Source organism: Myodes glareolus, chromosome 10, assembly GCF_982192425.1.
Source record: "Myodes glareolus chromosome 10, mMyoGla1.1, whole genome shotgun sequence".
Taxonomy (NCBI): domain Eukaryota; kingdom Metazoa; phylum Chordata; class Mammalia; order Rodentia; family Cricetidae; genus Myodes; species Myodes glareolus.
Genome location: NC_142035.1, coordinates 6030667 through 6054747, shown reverse-complemented (window position 1 = coordinate 6054747; position 24081 = coordinate 6030667). Strand labels below are relative to the sequence as shown.

The 24081-nt window shown below is 53.0% G+C and overlaps 1 protein-coding gene across 2 annotated transcripts in view; it reads right to left on the bottom strand.

Moving 5' to 3' along the window:
• The window catches only part of Bmp7 (bone morphogenetic protein 7), a 128376-nt gene that overhangs the window by 82136 nt on the left and 22159 nt on the right, over positions 1–24081 (bottom strand). For both annotated transcript variants that reach the window (XM_085696952.2, XM_048441209.3), the window contains exon 2: positions 20209–20401. In XM_085696952.2, the coding sequence (XP_085553078.1) occupies positions 20209–20401 (193 nt within the window). The remainder of the gene's footprint in view (positions 1–20208; positions 20402–24081) is intronic.

Here is a 24081-nt window from a genome sequence, read left to right as displayed (position 1 = left end):
CACAATGTGACGGTATTAAGAGGTGGTCAGGCAATGAAGGCACTGTCCTCGTGAAGGGACAAGCCCTTGTGAGGGGTGTAGAGGGACAGCATTTGAGCCCTTTGGACTTTCTGCAGTTCGCTGCTCCAGGACAGAGTAACAAGGTGCCAACTTGAAACAGTAACATTCGCGGGACACAGATCTCACCAGCACCTTGACCACCAGCCTCCAGAACTATGATATGAATTTCTGTTAAGTTTCCCAGTCTCGGTCAATTTGTTGCAGCAGCAGAAACAGACTAAGGTGCCACACATTCTGATCCTAAACCAGTAAATCAGCCATGAGGTAGGAGCCTATGTCATTCCTCAGGGCCCAAAGTCCTCCAGATCCTCAGTAGTCTGTCCTCCTGGTTACTTATTACAGAGGCAAGGAAGCCCTGTTAGGGTCACACAGTGTTTGAAAGACCCTAAGTTTGACTTCAGTGTCCAAGCTGAATGAAAATAATGTCCGAGTCATTAGGACCCACTTACTTCTTCTACTCTGATGTCCCTTTAGAGGTGACTTTAAAAACTTGTTTGGAGAATATCTTACATGGCTTTCAAAGCCACGCATAGGGAAATCTGGCTGGCCTCATCTCCGACTTGCCTGATGGCTTCCCTGATTCTGGAGAACTCCCAGGACTATCAATGAAGCAGCTGGCTACCCTGACAGTCAGCGGATGGGAGCAAAAAGCAGCCACTCCAAGTCAGCTCGGGACATCTGCTCCAAGCACGAGATGAGGAACTTGGGCGGTGACGTTGCTAGGAAACCAGATGTGCAGGAAGGTGGGAGCAGATGCTGGCACAGGGAACAATGCTTGTGATCAGGGGGACGGAGCAAGCCTTCACTCAGGCTGCCCTGCCCATGAATGCTAAGACTTCTTTCATTAAAGGCCAGGACACTGAGGCCAGATGTGTCAGGCCAGAAGTGATTCATCCCTACGTCACCATGAAGGCAGCCACTCCCCACAGCCGTCGGAGTTTGCAGTTTGTCTCAGGCATGCACGCAAGAGCCACGCCTTATCTGAGGGGGCAGGAGTGGGATGAAGATGTAGAGACACCTCACCAGAACAGAGGTGGGACCACGAGCAAGGGACAGCAGGGACACACTCAACAGCAGGCTCCCAACTGAGTGGGAAACTGGATTCCAGGTCCCTCTCGCAGTATTGCAAAGGAACACTGGTCATACAACAGAGAGAATGAGCCGTGAGAGCGAGCGGTGGATGGGCCTCTGGGACATTTATTTACCTAGAGCACAACGGTTGCTGCCCATCCCAGGCGAGTACAGAGGTGGAGAAGGTGCAGGTGCTGGGGCCCCAGGAACAGACACCCATTCATTTACCTTCCCCGCTCCTGGAGCCTGGGTGCTTTCCAGGCTGGCACTCTGAACTTCCCCCGGCCCTCAGTCATGTTAAGATGTCACTCCCAAGTTGGGCACGGTGGCACACACCCATAATCCCAGTGCCAGGGAGGCCGACGCAGGACTGCTGTGACCCTGACTTATGTAGTGAGTTCCAGACTGTAGATATGGCTCCTATTTCACACATGTGGGCATGGGGACATGTTGTCATTGTCCCAGGGGCAAGTCTTATACATGCTGAAACCAGACGGTGGCACAGGAAATCTAATTCAAGAACCTTTGTCCCTAAGCCTTGTCCCCCTCTCCCAACTCCTAGGTCGCATCTCAGCAGGGAAGGAGGGAGGTACAGGATCTCTTAGGTCCTGTGCGGCACCTGCTAGCCGCCCTGCCCCTGCACTGTGTGGGACATGAACAGCATCAGACAAATGTAGTCAATTTTGATAGACTATTCTCCAAAGATGGCCAAACAGCCAGTGGATAGAAAAAACAGGTCCAGTTGCATTAGCTGTCAGGGAAAAGCAAATAAAAACTCGAATGGGCAAGGTAGTGGTTAAAGGTGCTTGCTACCGAGCCTGACAACCACAGTTCAGTTCCCAGAATCCACAAGGCAGAGAGAGGAGCCCAGGATGTCCTCTGCAAACTAACGAACAAATGTCAAGGATATAAAGAACAGGCAGATAGTTCATTCATCACAGTGATTGCAGTGTAAGCATGAGGACCCAAGTTCAAATCCCCAGTATCTACGTACAAAACTGGATGTGGCAGTGTGTGGAAGGCAGACAAGCATGAGGACCCAAGTTCGAATCCCCAGTACCTATGTACAAAACTGGGCACTGTGGTACATGGAAGGCAGACAGGAGGAGGATCCTGGGTTTCAGTCAGCAGCCAACCTAGCTGAACTGATGGGCACCAGGTTCAGTGAGAAGTGCTGTCTCAAATAAGAAGGCAGTTTGCCTTCCTGAGGATGACATCTGATTCCAAACTCTGGCCGCCAAATACATGTGCACAGGCACCCAAGACACAGACTCGTGGGCAGATGTGGGAAGATATACACATACACACACTCTCTGTTACTCTCACACAAATCCAGCTATGGGTGGGACTTAGTGCCCCCTCCCCTCTCTATAGTGTACTTTTTTTTCTGGCTAGTGCTTGAACAGATCTTGTGCACACTGTCACGCCTGCTATGTATCATATGTGCTGCTGATGCCCTGTTGTGTCTAGGGGACAATGTTTCTTTGCATTCACCCACCACCTCTGGCTCTTACATGCTGCAGTGGACAATCCCTGAGCCGTGTGTGTGTGTGTGTGTGTGTGTGTGTGTGTGTGTGTGAGAGAGAGAGAGAGAGAGAGAGAGAGAGAGAGAGAGAGACCATTTAAGGCTGAGAATCCCGTTGTCTCTTATTCTCTAAACCCTGGCAGCTGTGAGCCTCTGTGTTAAACACCACCTACTGCAAACAGAAGCTCCTCTGATGAGGGCTGAGAGACGCACTAAGTTACGCTCTATCTTTTTAAATGGATAAAGCTCGAGGGGGATGTACAACACACAGGGCAGTGCCTTGCGGGAATAACTTCCTAAAGTCTGCAGCCCTTACACAGGAAGCCTGCTTGTGTGTCCTCTAGTCTAGAGGGTGGGAAGGGAGCATTCCAAATCTCAATTCTGAAAACATACAATGGCTCTCAAAACCCTGACTGTCGGGGCTGGAGAGATGGCTCAGTAGTTAAGAGCACTGGCTGTTCTTCCAGAGGACTTGGGTTCAATTCCCAGCACCCACATGGCAGCTCACAACTGTCTCTAACTTCAGTTCCAGGGGATCTGACTCCCTCACATAGAGTATACACAGGCAAAACACTACTACACATTAAATCAATCAATCAATCAATCAATCAATCAATCAATCTTGTCTGGGCAACACATTCCTGTGTTCTCGTGGTCTTTCCAGAAAACCCAGAGTGTGACAGGACTAATTTTCCACTGCATAGACAGGCATTGTGTGATCCTGTCTGCCAAGCTCAGGAAAAGCATGGAGCAAATTTCAGGGCATGCATCCCTGACTGCTGCCATTACTAATTCTTCTTAAAGGAATAGCAAGGACTGAGGAGATGGCTTGGTTGGTAAAGTATTTATCAACACAAACATGAGGACCTGAGTTCCATTCCCAGATTCCATGTAAAAGAGCCAGACATGGTGGCACACGCTTGTGATCTCAGCACTAGGAGGTAGAGGACAGGTCACCCCTGGGCTCAGAGCCCAGCCAATCTAGCCTAGCCTACCTGATCAGCTCCAGGTGACAGACCCTGTCTCAAAAACAAAGTGCAGGGGCTTGAGCGACGGCTCAGTGGTCAAGAACACTAGCTGTTCTCGCAGAGGACACGGGGTTCAGTTCCCAGCACCCACATGGTGTCTCACAACCACCTATAACTCCAGTTCCAGGGGATCCAGTGCCCTCTTCTTGCCTCTGTGGGTACTGTATGCATGCAGTGCAAGCAAAAACAATGCATGCAGTGCACACACCAGCATGCATGTAGTGCACACACCAGCATGCATGCAGTGCACACACCAACATGCATGTAGTGCACACACCAGCATGCAGGCAAAACACAAAACACACAAAATAAAAACAAAGTTTCCAAATGTTTCAATACAAACCAAAACAGTCTTCAGGATATTCTTCAGGACATAGACAAACACTTTCTTTCACACACACACACACACACACACACACACACACACACACACACATAGCATCAAGACACAGAAGGTCACCTTCTTCCCTCCAGAAACCCAGGTTTTCCCAGAGTCCTGCTCTGTAAAGTGTGAACCCCAGCTGACCCTGATGCTGGCTCTGCGATGTTAATAATTAACCACCTGCTGTGGACTGCAAGCTGCTGGGTCCAGGGCCCCTCCTCCAAAGGAACCTGTGAACAGCAGAAACCTAACCCTGGAGAAGAGGGAGGAGCGCCCTACACACACACACAAACATGTGTGCAGGCACACACAAACAAGAAAACCTGTGAACATCGGGAAGTGAGAGGAGCTACACACACACATACATACACACACACACGCTGGGACTCGCAACACATCCTCCCCTGGAAAATTCTACAGCTGTGGAAAGTGGGTATTTTAAATCTCCAATGTGGGAGGATGGAGAGTCCTGTCTGGGACTTCTGACTACTCCGAGGCTATTTTTAGTCTGCAATCCCCAGGGGCCATCAACCACTCCCCTGGGGATGGCCACATTTCCTCACATCAAGACCACCAAAGCTTACTGAAAAAAAGAAGAAAAAGGACCCCGGGGGCCTCTGGAAAATCTGAGGGCACCCCACTGCACGTGTAGGCCTGTTTTGGAACCCAGTACCCAGCCTTGGGGAACGTGCCATATTTGGCCAATGCCAAGGGGTCCAGCATCCCAGCACCCAGCGTCTTGAGGGCCCGGGAGAACCTCGGAATCCCAGCAATACACCTTAGTTGCAGCTGAAGAGGGGCGGTGTTTGTGTCATCTGCTGCTGCTGCTGGCTGGACAGGAGGGAAGATCTGGGTGACAGCCATAAAATCCTAAGTGGTGTGATTAAACATTCTCCAAGTCAGGTATGGTGCTGTAGGCCTACAATTCCAACTGATAGGACAATGGCAGACCCAAGGCCAGCCTAGGCAATCTCATGTCTGCCTCAAAATAAAAATATGGGAGAGACAGAGACAAAAGGAGACTGATGGGGGATTACAGAAAGAGAGGGGTGTAGCTCAGCAAGAGTGCCTACTTAACAGACACCAGGCCCTGGACTCAAGCTTCAAAATTGAGGGAGGGTCCCAATATCACAGCCAAGACACAGTTGTAGCTCCCCCAGAGGCCCTCAGGCACAGCCCACCACCTGCAGAGACCCTCAGGCATGGCTCACCACCTGCAGGGAGCAGACACTTTCTTCAGATTGGAGAGAATGGCCTTTGGAATTCCCCAGGTTCTCTCCAGGAGGTCTGGTTCAGGGCTGAGGCCAGACACCTGCTCACCTAACCTCTCTGCCTCCGGTGTTGCAGGTCCAAGAGCCATCTCCACAGAGTAGTGGAGAGGCCTAGGGATCAGGGTGTCTGCTGGGCCATTGCCCCAGGCTGTACAGAGAAACACTTTGGGCAATCTTCACTGGGGCAATGACAGCCAGGAATCACACTGCGTGTTACAGGAGGTGACAGGCAAGGACGCAGCAGCTTCTGGACTGAATGACTCCACCACCAAACAAAAGAAAATGGACTTGAGCCAAGAGAACAATACACCCTCAGAAGTCCTGAGTGGAGGGCCAGGACTGTCTAAAAGGCAGAAGACATGGGGGACACTTGAACTGGGGCAATTCTCCAGGAAGGTCCCAAGTCACCACAGAGTCATCAGAGAGTCAGACATCAGCATGCTATGAGAAAGGACACTCCCAGAAGCCAGGAAAGGTTAGGAACTGAGGCCTCCCCAGGAATCCAATGTGGACATCTGGTGACTTTGGTAATTCATCATCTTAGTTTCTGAGATAAGGTCTTTCTGTGAGCCCAGAGCCCTCACGCTCAGGGTTGACCCGCCCAGCTAGCCAGCAAGAGCCCCAGGATCCACTTGTCTCTACCCTCCAACACTTGAGTTACAGATTTACACCACCGTGCCCTGTCTTAAAACAAACAAATGCAGGGTCTCCCTGTGTAGACCAGGTTGACCCAAATTCACAGAGCTCTACCTGCCCCCCTCCCAGTCCCCAACGCAAATGCTGGGGTTAAGGGTGTGGCCACTGTTCCCAGCAGTTCCCAGCTTTTGTGTACCTGATGAGCATCCAGTCTCAGGATGCTTACGCAGCAAGGACTCTACCCACTGAGCCTTCTCCTCAGTCCTAGAATTTGTATTTTAAGCCATTAAATGTGTGGTCCCTTGTTACAGCAACCCTGTCACCATCAGGATGTCTTGCCTCTCAACCTTACGCCAGCACCAGAAGCTGGAGGGACAATGGCAGCCAGAATGGGGTTTGAGGACCAGAGGCAAGGACAGCAATACCCAAATTGGGCAGGCAAAATGCTGACAAAGATCAAGGAAACAGCAAAAGTACAAGACTTCCAAGGGAAGGAGGTTCCTGGGGACACCCCAACAGGACAAGAAAGAAGAAAGAGCAGAGCCAATACAGCCCAGATGGCCAGGACAAGGGTGTCTGATGGGACAAGTGTGTCTGACAGAGGGAACAGAGTGTGGAAGGTGTGATCAGAGACCAGTGAGGAGAGGGTGCAAGCGGCTGTGGCGGCAGAGGTGGGCAGAGCCACAGCCTGCAGACTTCTGGCCACTGTAAGTCAGATGCTAAGACCCAGAAAATAGGGAGTACATTGGGTGGCAAAATCTTTGCCAGATACTCCCCCCCCCCCCGTCTCCCTTCTGGACATGATGGGAGGGTAGGCAGGGAGAAAGAGAAGGAGAGAGAACATTGCAGCGGGAGAGAAATCCAGAGAGCGGACAGAGCATTCGCAGGCTAGCATGATGTCATGTGGGTAGAGGCCTCATGAGTCAGGAGAGAAGGCCCTTGGCTAGTGTACCTGGAGCCAGCCCAGCAGGCACACTCCAGGCCGCAGGGAGGCCCAGGAGGAAGATCAAAGTCCTGAGACGAAGTTGGCCCCGCAGGGTCGGGTCGCCAGGCGCCTGGAGCTGCCCACCTCAGGGTTAGGAAATGCGAGGCTCTTCCAACAAGGACACAAATGGCTCTGACGGTGAAGTCAGAGAGGCTCAGTGCTTTTTATAAACCACTCTCTTGAGGCCCTACACATCCAGGAAGACCAAAATTAAGTCGGTCGGGAGAAAGGTGGAAAAACAGATGAGAAGCCGCAACACCTCCTGCCACAGAAAGAGCTGGGGGGCCACCCACCGCCTTCCCATCCAGCCCAGAACTGGCAGGCTGCCCACTGAGGAAGCCCACCAGGCATCTGTGGAGGGCCCGAGACAGCCTACACAGCAACCAGAAGGCTGTGCTGTTACAGGCAGGGAACGAGGAGCCGCCATTCGTGATCAGGGCTTCAAGAGTCTGTTGGCAACGAGACAGGTTTGAAACTCATCAAGGTCTCCGGAGTTTACCTCATTAGCAGAGGGCCAACGGCCAAAAGGGCTCCACAGTGAAGTAAGCAAATGTGTGCCACTGACCCTCAGAGATGCCAAACTGTATGTGTGTAAGCACATTAAAGGCTCCGAAGGGCCTCGAGATGGCTCTGTGGCTTGAGGAGCTTGTCACCAAGATGATGACCTGAGTTCGATCCCTAGGACCCCAGAAGCAGAGAACTGACTTCTACAAACTGTCCTCTGATCTGAGCGTGTGCACATGCATGCACACACAGACACACACACAGAGACAGACAGACACACACACACACACACACAGAACACACACACAATACTTACAATGAATATGTATGCACATGTATTTAAAGAACTGAAGAATAAAGAGTAACTTCTTTTTTCTCCAAATTTACAGGTGTCACCAGAAACGGACTGGATTCCCCCAATTCTCCGGGGCCTTTACTCACTGATCCTACTCCGAGCCCCTTGGAAGCCCACTCTCAAATCCCAAGGTGGTCACCCACACCGACTAAGGAAAGACCCTGGACACCTCCTCCCACAGGAACCCTGGCTGGTGCTGTAGACTTGGAGACTGGAAGGGGGGAGGGGCTGCCTACTCATTCTCCTCCTCCTTGGTGAGATTCACTTAGACACTGCAAGGACTGAGCCACACTGTTCACCTAGTGACACATCAAACATCATCATGGTGACACAGCGAGATCTTAGGAGCCCCCCCAAGAAACTGTGGGGAGCCCTGTGGAGATTCTGAGTCAGCTCCGTGTCCTCTTGATGGACCCCTGACTGAGGCTGTGGTGCAAAGGCGGATCTTTCCAGACTTTCCCTGGTTGCCCCACTTCCTCCAGCCTCCAGCTCGAGACTGAAATAGGGCAAGGTAACCTCAGACTCCTCACGAACACTCAAGACATCAACTAGTCGACACTGACAGCTTTCCCGCCGCGTCGTCTTTCTAACCTGAAGAAAAAAAGAACCACAGACCAACTCTTTTAAGATTCCAAAACCCAGAGACCAAAAGGGGAGGGGAGCAGGGCACAGCAAGAAATTGAACTTGAAAGCGGCAAAGCAGGGAGCTGCAGACAGAAGTCAGGGAAGCCATGCCTGTGGAAGACAGGCTGCTCCCTGCCCTGAGGCCCTCCACAGTGTATGCTGGCGTTTAGGCTGCATCTTACACTCAGGGACAGAGGAAGTTCACACCGCTCCCTGTGAATCACACTACTCAGTGTGAACTGAGACTTGAGAATGCTCTCCAAACCTTCCTTTGGCAACTCCACACTCTCGTCTGCCCAACCCTAACCACGGGGTGTCGAGTGACAACCAGTGATTTATGCAAATGAAATATTACCACCTATCAAGTAATCAAATTAAGTCAGGAAGACGTGACGTGTGGGTGTACCAAAACCCCCTCAGAGAGCTAAACAGGCAGATCAGCCGGCAAAGTGCTTGTCTTGCAAGCATCAGGACCTGGGTTCAATTCCCCAGCGCCCATGTGAAAGCTGAAGTGTGTGTCTGTAATCTCAACACCGAGGAGGCAAGGACAGGCAGATCTCTGGGGTGTGCTGGCTGTCCAGGCTAACCTACTTGGTGACCTCCAGGCCAGTGGGGGGAAGAAAAACATAACACCAAGGTGAGTGGTACCTGTGGTTGCCTTGGCTTCCACACACAAGTACACACATGCACACCTACACACAAACAAGCAAACGCATGGACATACACACGATCATAGCAGAGTTAACAGACTCTTGAACTTACAGACATATGAGGCCAGCGAATGATGTTCCTGCCTCACCTGGATCGTGCAAAGTGGGGGCACCTGGGCCAGTGAGATGGCTCAGCAGGTAAAGGCATTGGCCTCTAAGCCTGATGACCAAGTACAAAGACCACAGGATCCTCACTGGTCTGAGGTGTTTGCCCCCAAGCATGGTGACCTGAGCTTGGTCCCCAGGACCCACACAGGAGGAGAGAACTACTCCCAGAGGCCATCAGGAATGCACGTGAGAAATGTGGCATTTCAGAAATGCAGCAACCAGGGAACGTCTGGAGTGACCCGCCTTTGCACCACCAGCCTCAGACAGGGGGCCATCAAGCGGACTTACCGAGCTGACTTGGAATCTCCATAGGACTCCCCACAGTACCTTGGGGGAAGCTTCTACGGTCTCGCTGCGTCGCTGTGATGTTTGAATGTGTCACTAGATGAACATTGTGGCTCAGTCCTGCACTGTGTCACCAAGAGGAAATGAGCAAATAGCCCCTCACACCTCCCCCATCTCCGAGTCTACAGTATCAGCCAGCAGCTTAAGGACCCTCACAGCAAGGAAACTGGTGTAGCTTCCAAAGGACATTCAATAAAGTCTTAACACTAGACAAACACAAACCTCTACTGCTGGGTTACCAACAGTGTGGGTGTGACCACTCCCAAGCTTATGATTCTCCACAGCTAGGCTAATGGAAGTTTCAGGAAGCAGAGGACCAGAGGAGGAAAGGAAAGGGGACGGCTAAGAAAAATGGTTCCTGCTTAGATACTGTCCGTGAGTCGAGAGCCAGGCAGACACTGAACACGCCTGTGAAGCACGCCCTACTGGCTGGAGTGTGGGACACTCTCTCACCTCCTCTCACGCGTGAGAAAGGCAGAGGCTGGCCTACAGCCAAGGGCTTGAATGCAAGTGGATTGTCTGAGATCTGGTGCCAGGACCCACATGGAGGTACAAGAAAGGAGGCGGGGAAGGAAAGAGCACCTGGACACCTACAGAGACCTGAGTGACAGGTGTGTCTGGCAGGGCCTGGCCAGCGTCCACTGGATACAAGTAACAACAGCTACCAAGATCCAGGAGCCTAGAGGCCTGGCCTGATGGGTTGGCTTCTGCTCGGGAGGGAAGGCTCCACATATCGTATGAGGCTATGTCCAGTGTCCCACGAGTACCAGGCTGAAATCCTCAGGATGTTTTAGCTTGGTTTGTGAGGCAGAGATGCCCTGTGGCAAGCAGCCGAGCTCTCTCCCCAGGCACATCTCCAGTCCCACTTTGATAATGTTTGTCACCTTGTTTAAAGACAGGCTCTCACCATGTTATCCTGGCTGGCTTGGAAGTCTCTATGTGGAGAAGGCTGGACTTGAACTTGTGGCCATCCTCCTGCCTCTGTTCCTAGAGGACTAGGTTTATAGACGGCGTCTTGATGCATTGGCTTGATCACCTTCCCCTGATCTGTGACCCGCCTTGGAAGCAGGTGTTAACAAGAGTGACTGCCTCCAGATCTTTGTCTAAACAGCTAGGTTGGAATCGAGGGTCTGGATTCTTCTCTCTAATCTGGGTGGATTCAGGCACTGTGGACAGTGGGAGCCAGGTGGCGAGGCAGGAACAAGCTGAAGAGGAGGTGGGAACGCAGGGAAGGAACTGAGGTACTTTCTGCGCCAAGCGTGGCCTGCTCTGGAGGCCTCCCAGGGCTCTTCTGCTCCTGCGCCTGGGTGTTGTGAGATGTGGCCGGTATCTCATGTATTGAGACTGGAGAGGCCACTGCACACCTCCCATCTCCCCATCAGCCTACTCCAGAAAAAGGTCAAAAGCCCCCAGCACCAAAGCTAGGAGCTCTGCCTAAAATGATGCCTATGGAGGTGGGAGCACCGCAGAAGGAGGCCTCTGAATCCCCTGCAGGGGAGAAACCACAGGTGGGGACCCTGATCAGCACCACCCTCCCCTGCATCTCCCTGCCGACCCGCACCACCCCACTCTTCTCCTAGTAACAAGCCCTCATTTCAGGGTCTGGAAAGGTGGGTTTTAGGAGGTTGCGAGGAGGGAGGGCGGAGGTGGGATGGGGCAGGCGGCAGACTCAGGTCCTTACGCTTTCACAGCAAGATGGGCAAGGCAGCGCTGGGGAGGCAGAGACAAGAGGGCCGGGGGCTTCCTGGCGAGTAGGTAGGACCAAACAGCAGACTCAGTGAAAGACCCTATCTCAAAAATGAAAGTGGAGAATGGTTGAGAGAGATAGCTGGTGTCAATCTCTGCTTTATACACACACATGTGCACACCAGCCATAACTGATGTCAATCTCTGCTTTATACATACATGCGCGTGCACACCGGTCATCTCACCATCGGCCCTGGAGACACCTTGACCTGAGACAAGGGGCCAAGCAGGCTTCCCTTGCTGGCAGGCTTCCCTTGCTCCATAGTGGCTGCTTCCCTTTCATGCAGCGGCACTGAGGAATTGTGGGAAGGAGTGCTGTGATCCGTTAGTCATGCCTGCCTTGGTTCCCAGAGGGAGACTAGCGCAGAGCGTGCTAGGACAGAGGCCAAATGTCAGCTTTTCTTCTCCCATTCTTGAAGCAGCAAAAGCAAAGCCAAGAAGGAGGATGTCACTGACGGGGTGACAGCAGGAAGACAAAGGGAGAAACCAGAGTTTGACAAAGCCTTGAACATCCCGTGCTTCCGACAAGAATATGAGACAGTAGAGGCCTTCGTGGAAATAGCCAACTTCTTAGAAACAACACTTCCGGGGGCACCTGTTTCCCCTACCCTCGCCGAATCAGCATCTGAGAAGGTATTTGTTATCCCAGCTACAGATGACCGCTTACAACCAAACTGAAAAATATTAATTTCCTTTGTTTTCTGCCAAGAAGGCTAAAGCAATTACAGGCCCTGATATGAAACACATATGTTAATACATTTGGAAAAATCGGTTCCTATAGGGGAGCAGGGGTCCCAATCCAAGAACAGAGTGCTTTTGGGATTAAAGCATCTGATCAAGTTATCCAGACAGGCCGGATCCTAAAGCCCGCTGTCCCCAGATGCATCCCAGCATCAGGAACACAGGACCCCAGCACCCACTGCCATTGCCCCCTCACTGGCAACGAGAGTCCACCGACCCTTGGACACCCGGGCGGCCCCCTGGCTCTGCATAATATAATTACAGTCATCACAGCAAAGCTTGCAGAGAATGGAAAGCAGTATAATTACAGGCAATTTTCACTTTTTGGAAATGGAGCTCAGATGCTGAGGTAAGATTGGTAACAAGGCAGCGAGGAGACTATGGCAGAATGTGCCGGGGTGGACCGACAGCCCACGAGCAAAGGCGCTGTTGGCACTTGTACACGGGGCAGGTACCTGTGGGCATGTTCTCGTGGTGGCGCGACACCTCCATACAGCAAGCCTTTGCCCTGCTGAGAGTGGTCAGAACTTTCCTGCAGCGGGCATCCTCTGAGTGCCTACTGTGTGCCTCAGACTTCACTTCCGCCAGCAGTCTCTGGGGCTCCCCCATCGGAATTCACTCAGTGCTCCAGGAGGCGCTGCCAGGTCGGCAGGCTGCCAACCCCAGGCACGAAACTGGGGGCAGCTACATGTGGCAACCTGGGCGTCTTCACAATAATGCTAGGACAAGCTAGGAAGGTGTTTTGTCCTCTCTACCTCAGTTTCCCTGGTGGGAATTCAATTGACCGATCACCCAGTTCATAGAATTGGGTAAAGAGAATGGGCAAATTGCCCTCATCTGTCATGGCTGCTCAGAAGGACAGCTATCTCTTCTGCAACGACACGTCACAGGAGGAGGAGGACTGCGTCTCAGACTTGCCCGGATCTACAGTAGTAGGAAAGAGCCCTCCCCGTGGCACAGGTCTGCAATGATGCTGGCTCTGGCTAGTGACTGACGCCACGTGGTTCAGAGCTGGGAGGAGTCCAAGAAAATGCGAGCCCCCTGTAAGGCCCCTGCTGAGCCCCCACAGGACCCTATCACAAGTGCCCCACAGATACACCCTGTTACCACTGACACCCAACTGGTGCCCAGTCAGTCCCCAAGAAGCCAGGCTGTGGAAGAGCGATGGAAGGAAGGAAAAGGCACACAGTACAGATCAAAACAGCCATCAAAGCCCACCAGCTGGCCTCAGACCACAGGACAGGAAGCCAGTGGGCATTTGGCTCCAGGACACAGGACAGGACCAGCTGACTGCCTTTCCAGAACTAACTAGATTGGACACAGTGGCTTGCTGTCCTGCCCTGCTGGGTGGTATTGAATGCAAGCTTTTTCCAGAACGATCCTTGCAAATTACTGAGGGGGCCCTGAGGGGAACCAAGCAGCACCAAGGACTGACTGTACCTTGTCCAAGGCTCGGGGCTGGGGTCTGGAGTGGCATCCTGAGAAAGGGGCCTCAGGCAGAGGCACTCAGGTGGTCCTAACCCAGGTTTTTCATGCCCCCCCCCATGTTCTTCCAGGACAACGACCACCAGCTACTGCTCACGGCTAACGCAGCTCAGACGCGAGCTAATGCCTTGTGACTGAGGGGTCGTGGCAAGAGGCTGAAGTCAGGAGACACAAAAGCCTATGCATAGGCCTACAGGAGCACAGAGAAGCCAGAAGCTTCTGGAAGGACCCCCACTCACTCTCAGCTAGTCTCTTCCCCATGCCAGTGAAACGGACAGAGTCTGGAGCATGAGTGGGGCTCTGTCCTGTGAGAAGAGGAACAGTCTGCAAGCAAACAGGCCATTGCTAGGCAGGGCTAAAGCAGGGGTGACCCCTGTCCTTCTTAATGACAGGCGACTCAACCAAGACAAGGCCATGAGGGATGTCAGCCACCTGCTCAGAGCCCGGCACACATGGGCTGTCTCGAGAAATGCCAACTCACTCACACTGGTAGCTTTAACAGACCCTGGCCAACCTACCCAATGCATAGCCACGGCTGAGACTCTCACTGCAGCCCAAAATGCAGGTGGGGGTGTCTCAGAAACCTGGGTTCAAGGCCCCCCTTTGCCACTTCCTGACTGTGTGCCCTCAGCTGAGTCACCCCGCCTCTGAAGCAGTCTCTGGAAGAGGGGTAACACTGAAAAGGCCCGTCGTGGAGGTGGGGTGCTCACTAGGACACTGCAAAGAGAGAATACTAAAACAGGACACGGCCCAGTACTCTGCTGGTGCTGTCTCTGGACTGTGCCCGTGACCTCTGCCTAAACCTGGATATAGGAAAACCCTCCCGGAGTCTGGACGCCAAGTCCTGAGCCTGCAACCAAAGTGATGGCTACCTGATGTCCTCACAGAGAACACCTGGAGGACACTGGCGTGTGGAGGGGGAGTGTAGAGATCAGATGTACGTTTTCTTGCCCTCAGCTCCCACAAGCTTTTCCAAACCCCTGTGGTCCTCCATATGTATGTATCCTGAGGTAGAGCAGTGCAGCCTGTCCTGGTGTGGGTAAAAGGCCATGCTCCACCTGCTCACCCTGGACTTGATGGGGGGAAAGGCAGCTGAGACGCCTTGGAGGTTGGCTGCAGTGGGCTGCAGGGAGGAACTGTGGGCAGGTGTGTACCTGTTCGTATAGCAGGATACCTGGACAGGATACCTCTTCTGAGTAGAAAGCAAGAGCCTGTTCTGGGGAAGCTGCTGTCCTCACCTAGGGCACTCAGGAACAAGCAGGGTTGAACTGGGTTCAGGAGGGAGCTGGTAAGCCACCCCTTTGGCCTCCTCTGCCCTGGATCTCTCTCTGGAGGGACAGGCAGAAACAGTCCATGACAGTGACTCAGACCAGGGTTGATCCATTCCTGGCACTGGAGAGACTGAGGTCACCCTCCTGGCAGTCGAAGACCCTATGATGGAGCAGGGGACATTTTTCATCCAGCTGCAGACAACATCTTGACCTTGGTGGTGACAGGGCCTGGCCTCCTGGGGCTCCTGGTGCAGGCATGGCCCTCCAGTACAGGAGGAGCACACCCAGAAGCTCCCAGTAAGAGCACAGGTTGAGGAGGGCCTAATGGGACCCTAGCCCGAGGATGGAACCAACAGAGCAGAAGCAAACTCAGGTCCCGGAAGCTGGCTAGCCCAGCCTCAGGCCCAAGGTCCAGGAAATAAGACTAAGCTCCTGATCCTTCCCATCAACCCCAACAAAGCCTTCAGAACCAAGCCACCCCCCTCAGGCCCACCTCTGAGCCCTGGCTCTCCCACAGCTGGCCAAGGGTGGCATACCTCTCCTGCCTTTCCAGCTGCCTGGGGCCTGAGGCAGGGACAGGCCATGGAAGGCCTCCAACTCCAAGAGATCAAGAGGACTTGGTGGGAAGTGACTCCCACAGGGGAGAGATGAGGAGGCCAGCCCACAGCTGGCTAATCCCAGCACCCCCGGAGTGTCTCTGGAGCTTAGCTGAGCCTGCCAGAGAGCCAGATGTCCCAGGCCCTGAACAGCTGGGTAGCTGGTGGCAGCACAGTTATGTTCTCCATCTCAAAGGAGGAGGCTTTAATGGAAGATTACAGTGGGAGACATGCAAAAGAGCCATACATCTCTACCGGGCTCAGGCCTGTGTCCCCAGAAATATTCTTAGGCTTAAAGCATTCGAGCATTCAGAAGCTGAAGCTCAGAGAGGGTGGTTCTGCCAAAGGCTGAAGCTCTCCACTCTGTTATGGCCTCTCTCCCTCTACAATGAGGAGGAAAACACAATTACTGAGTGTTTTGTGGACACTTACTGCATGGAAGACAGTCCCTAAAAACCTCCCTCACACCCCCGCAGGGAAACTCCACAGCCCATTCCTTTCCAGAGGAAGAAACTGAGGCTCCAAGCTCATGACTTCCCAGTAGCACGCTAGCAGGATTTGAATCTGGGTTCTCAAAGCTGGATTAGCCATCCCTGTGCCTTGGAGAAGCACCTAGATTCACAAGCGGCCCAGAAAAGACTTAAAGCTAAAGCTTTTTAACTCCTGGAGAAGGGCCACACAGCTTCTGTCCATGGAGCTCAGGAAGAATTTTAGTAGCCCAATATTCCCGCCTTCCTGCTGTTAATCAACTCTGCTCCCTCCAGGCCATTCACTCCCACCTGCTCTGTGTCCCCTCCTCTGCCTAGCAGGGACTCCCCTGCTCCCAGAGGCAGGCCCTCAGCAACACATCACCCATGTCAGGGAAACTCCTACACCATGTGTCCCTCTGTCAACTCTGGCAACCCATACCTCGTCGCCTCCCCAAAACGGTGGATCCATCACCGAGTCTCAGGAGTGGAAGGGAGAAGACACACAAAGGCTGTCTTCTATGCTAGACCCAAGAGGATCATCCCATCTCAGCAGCGGCAGTTCTCTCCTTCCTGCCTCACGTGACCACAGGACCCTGTGGCTCCCCCACAGACACTCTTCCCCTGCCCTCTATTGAGAGTCTGTCACTCAAACATCCTCAGTTCAGCAGGACATTGGTGACTGCCTAACAGATACCCATTATCCCACCACCTTCCCCAGCAGCTCCAAGCCCTTCCCTTCGTTCTTCGCTTGTTCCTCGTCATCCTGTGATGAGTAGAACAAACTGTACCCCAAAACAGAGGAGATTCCAGTCCTAACCCACAGATCTGTCAACAAAATCAACCTCATTCAGAACCAGTGTTTCTGTAGACATGTGCAGACACGGTCAGAGTAGAGTGAAGTGGGCCCTCTCCTGCTGGAGGAGATGCGGGGGCGGGGGGGTGGGGGGAGGAACCCAGGTGAGAACAGCTGGGGTCATGCTGAGCGGAGACTGAATCTGAAAGCACCAGCAGCTGACAGCCACCTCAGGACACTTCAAGAAGAACACATTCGCATACAGGCATGCATACACACATACACACACCACACACGTACACACGCATACCCCCCCAACACACACACACGCAGGTTTCAGAGGGGCCAGGCCCCACTGAGTCTAACTCTGAAGTTCCAGCCTGCAGGAGATTCCAGTCCTAAGGTTCTGGGCCACCCTGTTTGTGGGACTTCATTATAGTCGGATGCACCCCAACCAGATGCACCCCAACCAGAGCTTTACATGGCATTCAGGCTCTCACGGACACCCCCATTTATTCCCACTACCTGATCTCTGAGACTGGTACCAGACATATGTGCACACAAACATAGCTGACAAATAAGTCACAGCACCCATTGTTTCGTCAGTGGTGTGGCCTTGACTTCCACGAACACCGCCTGGCAGGGCTTGCGGGTCTCTGGGCCTCCATCCCCTTCCAACACTGGAAACAGAAGGTATGCACAGGCACGGGCCAGTGACGCTCCCTCCTCTGGAGAAGCAGCATGAAAAGCTGTGGTATCAGGAAGCCAGTTCTGCACAGGTAAGAGGTGCCCTGCAGACCAAATGGCCCTCAGCCACCAGGAGGGCACATATTCCCGCAGGGAGAGATGGGAGAAGAGGGTGTGTATGGCCATGACCAGTCAGCCATCCCAGGTGGGCTAAGCAGGACTCAGTAGCTGCCACTACATTCCCAAAGTTGGACCTTTCGATGAGGCATTCTGAGAGGCAGGTTGGGAGACCAGCCAAGAGCCCTGGGCACAGGTGGCGGCCCCACTTGTTGGCAAATAACCGCTGAGTATGTGCCTTCTTTAAGCCATCCACCTTCAAGAAAGATCAAACACGTGGTCTGGCTAAGAGTCTTGATGGCCTGGGGTGGGTGGCTCAGTGATAGAGCACTTGCCCAGTTTACGTGGAAACCTGAACGTGATTCCAAGTGGCACTGTAAACAAGGAGTCCCTGGAGTGACAATGTTCCCAAGGACACAGCAGGTGCTTGGAACTCCAGAAAATGGGCCACATCCTCTGAATGAGGCTGGGCCTGGGGACCAACGTAAGACCCACAGGACACCTGTGTCTGGGAAGATTCGAAGTCGATCTACACAACTGCCTTCTGCCCCCAGGAACCCTAGCTCCTTCCTAGTCCCGCCCTCTCATTCACTGCCGACCTCTAGAGCAAGAAAGTCATGCAGGGTAGAGCTTGGTGGAGGGCAGTGGGGGCTGTAAACATAAATTAAGGCCACACCAGGACGCCATCTGCCACCCATCAGAGGGACAAAGATCAAAACAGTTTGGTAAGAGGCCTTCCTGAATGCATGGAGACCAGCCCTCTTCTCCCTGGCCGGTGGTGGAAGCTCAGCGACATTTGGGAAGGCCGTGTGTGGGTGTGCGGGTGTGTGGGTGAGCATGTACACATTTGTATACAACCCAGCCACAGTTCTGGAACTTCAGGCAGACATGCTTCCGGGAAGATACAGCAGGGCTGGAAGGTGGCTTGTCAGGAAGAGGCTTACCTCGAAAGCACGAGGACCTGATTTTGATCTCCCAGAACCCGGGTAAAGAAAAAGCCAGAGGGTGGGGAGACAAGACAGCTCAGTGGGCAAAGGTGCTTGCCGCCAAGGCTGACCACCTGAGCTTGGTCCCTGTCACCCACACATCAAGAGAGAACGGACATCTTCCAGTTGTTCCTGAGAGCCATCCACAGTACTGCCCACAGCAGCAGGACAAAGGCTACTTCACACTCCTGGGCAACAGACATATGAGACCCTCAGCACAACACATTCTATCCCGTGGAACTGTGTGGGTCCGAAACACTCAGGACGGAGAGGTGTTGAGAAAATTGCCCCCACCTAGAAGCAGGAGACAGTGGACGGTGGGCTACTCCATGCAAAGAGAAACCGAGCTGAAGAGGCCCCCTGGGGAAGGGACTGAGGACTCAGTGGTGAGAGGAAGCCTAAACCCCAGTTGCCTCTGCTTCTCTCTTCAGCCTTATTCCATGCGTCTGTCCGTCCATCAAACTATTTTTTCCTTCCTTGTTGCACTGAGGATGGAACCCAAGGCCTTGTGGGTTCTAGGCAAGCCCTCTACCACTGAGCTACGTCCCCAGACCTTATTTTACTTTTCAGTGTGAGACAGGGCATCACCAAGACATCCTAATCCTTCTGGGTAGCTGAGTAGCACCAGATTCAGTTCAAAACCAAACTATTACCAGAGAGTTCTTCAGAAGTTTGCCCTCCAGTTCCCAAAGCTGGGACGGGTCCCCATGGCTGGCCTTCTCGGTGCTTAGGACACTTCGATCGTGCCCATTTCACAGCAGACTCCTTACTTTCGAGAGCTAGTGTCTCTCTGAAGTGACACATGGGTGTGAGCCACCAGAGACACAGCACAGAAGCTGGTTCCTCAGCCACCAAGACGAGCTGCCCGACAGCAGTGCCGGCCGCGGTGCCCGGACCAGGCTTCCCTCGTCCCTGTTCCCGTCCTAGCTGAAGATTCTCCCCCGAACTTCTGTGCCACCATGTCTGCGGGGGCGACAGAAGCCCACAGCCTCAGAACACAAAGGCCTGGCCACAGAGAAAAGCAACCTCAACTGCAAAGCAACTTTGGGATGTACGTGAGGGGCAGCCCCCCATCATCTCTGAGCTCTTTACTTTTCTCGGGGCCCCAGAAGTGCTTTCGAAACAAACTTTTGTTCCCTGACCTAGCAACTCTTGGACAGCCAAGACTTCTCCAGCTGTTTGCTTTTGGTTTGTTTGTTTTGGTTTTGTTTTTTTCTTTTTTTCCCCCGCTCCCCTTAGAGCATTTGATTATAAATTGTCATTTTTATTGGTGATCTGACATCACCCTGGGCTCAGAGCTGAGCGGAAGGACCATCAACACCAGCCCTCCCTCCCCTCCCCCTCAACACACCACCAAACCTAGACCATTCATGTAGGCCTGTCTAGGGAAGCACAGCCCCGGGCTTCTAGGCTTCCTGGTCTCCCGATATCCCTGACCAAGTTTGTGTAGGGTCGTAGTTTGAAAGAATATGCACACACCACACACCTTAAGACAATCATCTGGTGTAGGGCACAATAGTGGAGGCCACCAGGACTGTTCCTGGCCCCACCCTCTGCCTCTCACCCACTCCTTCCTCTGCAGCATAGGGAAGCTCAGCACCCCACTCCCACATGGAGGCAGAACCTACCTGGCTGGGTGCTCCTGGAGCACCTGGTAGACTCGAACCTACCTCCCTGAGTGCTCCTGGAGCATCTCGTAGACTTGAACCTACCTGCCTGAGTGCTCCTGGAGCACCTGGTAGACTCTGATCTGGAAGGTCTCGTTGTCAAAGCGCTCCCGGATGTAGTCCTTATAGATCCGGAACTCAGCTGCAGTCACCGCTTCCCCCTCGGGGATCTTGGAAAGATCGAACCGGAACTCCCGATGGTGGTAGCGGGGGTGGAAGAATTCCTTGTCGTGTTCCACTGGAGGGGAAGAAAGCACATCAGCACCGAAGACGTTTAGTATCTGGTTCATCTCTGTCTGTGCAATTGACCTGAGCTGGGTGGACACTGCCTTAGGGAATCTTTGTGCAAACCTCACATCCCATGTAGACACCCTGTGGATCGGATGGTCACAGGCCCAGACCCTAGGGACATCTTGAGCAACAAGAGCATGACTCTGTATCTAATTTGCTGGGGAAACTAAAGCACTGAGCACAGCAACAACCACACCAGCCCCAAATCCTAGAAGCTCGGGACTGGGTTCGAATCCAGCCTCAGCCACTAATCAGCACTAAGGCAGTGAAGAGTCCCGATACCTCACCTGAAGCTCCGTGTTGCCATGCAGAAAATGGGGCTGTGATGTGAGGGACCTAAAAGTCACACAAGAGACGGATGATGTTATGGCAGACAACTGCTACTGGTGAGAACATGCATCTTGGTAGGCCTGTCCTAGAACAGCGTAGGACAGGGGTTCTCAGCCCTGGGCGGCATAGAAGAATGATGGTGGATCCTTTTAAAAATTAGAGATGTCTGGCCATGGTCGGCTTGTGTTATGACCAGCTCTCGGCAGGGTTTGCCAATTCCTATGGTGTAAATGTTACCATCATGAGAGAGTTCAATCACTGACACAAAGGCACCTCAAAAATGGGAAGAGAAGCCACACCATGTGGCTCGTAGCCCACCGTGAACCAAAAGAGATCAAGAGTTGGTCAGAGAGAACTCTCTAGAAACCCTCTGCACGCCTCCTGGTGTCGACTCTCCTGTCCTCTGGAGCACAAGGAGCCCATCCCTTCCACGCCAGCACATGGGAAAGGCAAGCCAGCATGACAGAGGCATCAGAGATGCCACCAGTCCCTAAGAGGGAAGAAAATAAGCTGCTGAGATCCTGGCAGTCTCCTGGATACCAAGAGAGCCTGAGGAGGTGACCCCAGGACCAGGACACAAGGCAGAAAGCCCCAGGTCGATCCTGTCGTCTGCCAGATCCTCTCAGCCCACTCTCATTCATGTCTGTTACTGTGATAATACACCCTGTCACAAAGCAGCTTAAGGGGAGGTAGGGTCTGTTTGGCTCACGGGTCCTTGTCACAGGCAAGAGCAGAAAGAATGAATGTACCCGTGCTGTCTGTGAGCTGGCCAGCTTTCCTCGTTCTTACACAGCCAGGGCCTGACTGCCTACAGGATGCCAACACCCATAGAGGACTTGGTCTTTTCACAATAATTAGCAATCAAGATAGTCCTCCACAGGCATGCTCAGAGGCCAACCTGATCTAGACCATTTCTCAATGTCCCAGGTGATTCTAGGCGGTGTTGATGGACAGGTAAAGTTAACCAGCAGCGTGCCCGAGCTACCCGAGGAAGGGAGCATAATGTAGCAATGGCCAAGCACGCACCCGAGACTCAAGGGTGTCAAACAGCCTGCCTGGAGTCACACTGCCAGGATTTAAACCAGGACCTACCAAATCCAGGACCATCACCACCACATATGTCTACAGCAACAGTGAGGACAGTTCGGTGGGGTGAGTTCTCTGCCTGTTTAACAGATGTCGCATTGTACCATTACATGTATGTAGTGTGTGCATGAACCACATATGCATGCTGCCATGTCCTGCCATGATGACAATGGATGAAACTCTGAAACTGTAAGCCACCCAATTAAACATTTTCCTTTATAAAAGTTTCCTTTATAAAAGGTCATGGTGTCTTCACAGCAACTGAAACCCTAACTAAGACAATACTCTTTTCCCAAAGTGTGAGCCAGTGAGAGTTGTTCAAGGTGTACATGGAACATGAGCTACAGGAGGACAGTCCTGTGAAGGGGACAGGGAAAGATGACACCACAGGGGGCCTGAGGCTCAGGAGGTGAACAGTGAACAGCCAGTACCTACACCCATCTGTTCACCTCAGGGAACACCCCAACAGCATCTCCACCCCAGCAAAGTTGCTAATGACCACACAGTAACCAGCTGGGACATAAATGGCCATCCACAGCCTTGCTGGCCTCCAGGAGGTAGCATTCAGCATGTGACCCCAGCATTTGAAGGCTACCCTTTCTTTTCTACTTCACCAGGAACTGTTAGGGGTCTTCTGACTCCCCAACCATCCTTCTCGGATCTCAATTCTGTCTGCCTTGCAGGCATTCCCTGACTCAGGCTTGGTCTCCTCACACTCTGCCGCCTCCCCAGGGAGAGCTCATCTACCCAGAACATGGTTACAGCCCACAGGCAGATGGCTCCCTGCATGCAAATGAGCCCACCTACAGACGACCGCCTACATGCTAATGGCTCCAACATGGAGACAACTCTCTGCATATAAACAACCCTGACGCGTATGTGGCTTTCTCTCATACCTGACTGTCTCCCCCAGCCTCCTGCTCATGCACACAGGTCCTCTCTTTGATACCTCCAGTTGTAGGTCTCACAGACCAATGACAAGTCAGTCCCCAAGTCGTTCATAAATCACCCTAGTCAAGCCCAGCTGTCTCCTGACACTTTGTCACCTTGACCAAACAACCCTGCTCCCTGTCTGCTCCAGCAGAACCCCCACAGTCGCCTGGCTGCACCTCTTCCCTTCTCATCCTAAGGCTCATGGGTGGCTCTCTTTATGTCCTCCCTTCCATCCTGTCTTCTCCCCAGCTGCACAGTTGAGTTTGGGTGACTTTGCCTACAGATGGGATCCGGCTATCATGGGAGCTTCTGCTTAGGTTCCAGCAGTGCCCTGGAGGTCAGGAGAGTGTTCCTGGTCCCATCCCTGTCTGCGGCTCCACCCCTGCAGTTGTGGAGAGATGGCCCTCATCATGATTTCCAACCTTCTTTCCTCCCCTCCTCTCCCCTCCTCTCCCCTCCGCTCATGGAGTGGGCCGTATTCTCCTGGACCGCTGATGCTTCCAGCCTCAGCAAGGAGACCCATCCTGTGTCTGCCCAGGAGCACTGTGGGCTCCCAGCTAAAGTGAAGTCAGTCCCCAAACTCTTTAGCCCTGAGCCCCCACCACCAACCCTGCAGCGGGCTTCAGAACAGCGCCACTGGCAAACAAAAGGATCAGCCAGAAAAGAAGACAGCAGAGTGGGACCTCTCTCACAGCCAAAAATGGCTGAAGAAGCCAGAGATGCAGAAGGCGCATGTCTTGTTAGTGCTCGGAGATGCCCCCACGATACACAGCTTTGGCCGTTGTCTAGGGGGGAACCTGTGAGGTTGGAGGGATCCCTGTTTTGCAGATGAGAAAACTGGGGTTCAGGGAGGCCGATTAGCTTATCCACAGCACAAAATGGGTGACTGTGGAACTCTGAGCCCTAGGCTTTTGCCCTCTGCTCTCTGAGACCTGGGGTCTTGGTCTTCACTGTGTCACTCAGCTCTGCGTCCCGGGTCATGTGACCTGTCCTCCTTAAGTCTCTGTGTCCTCAGAGAGCAACAGTAATGGCCTGGCAGCCATAGCGGGTGGCCCTTAGGCAGACAAACAGTGTCTGCCACTGTCATGGGGCCTCTAAACAATGAGGCAGGAGAACAGCCATCAGTGGAGACAACAGGATGTCCCTCTGGGTGTTTACATCACAGGGTCACTTAGCAAAGAAAGAATCATGAAGCAACACAAATCAAGAAACAAAAGGGACACTGTAGTAGTTACTTTTCTGTTGCTGCCATGAAGACCTCAGAACTATGGTAACGCC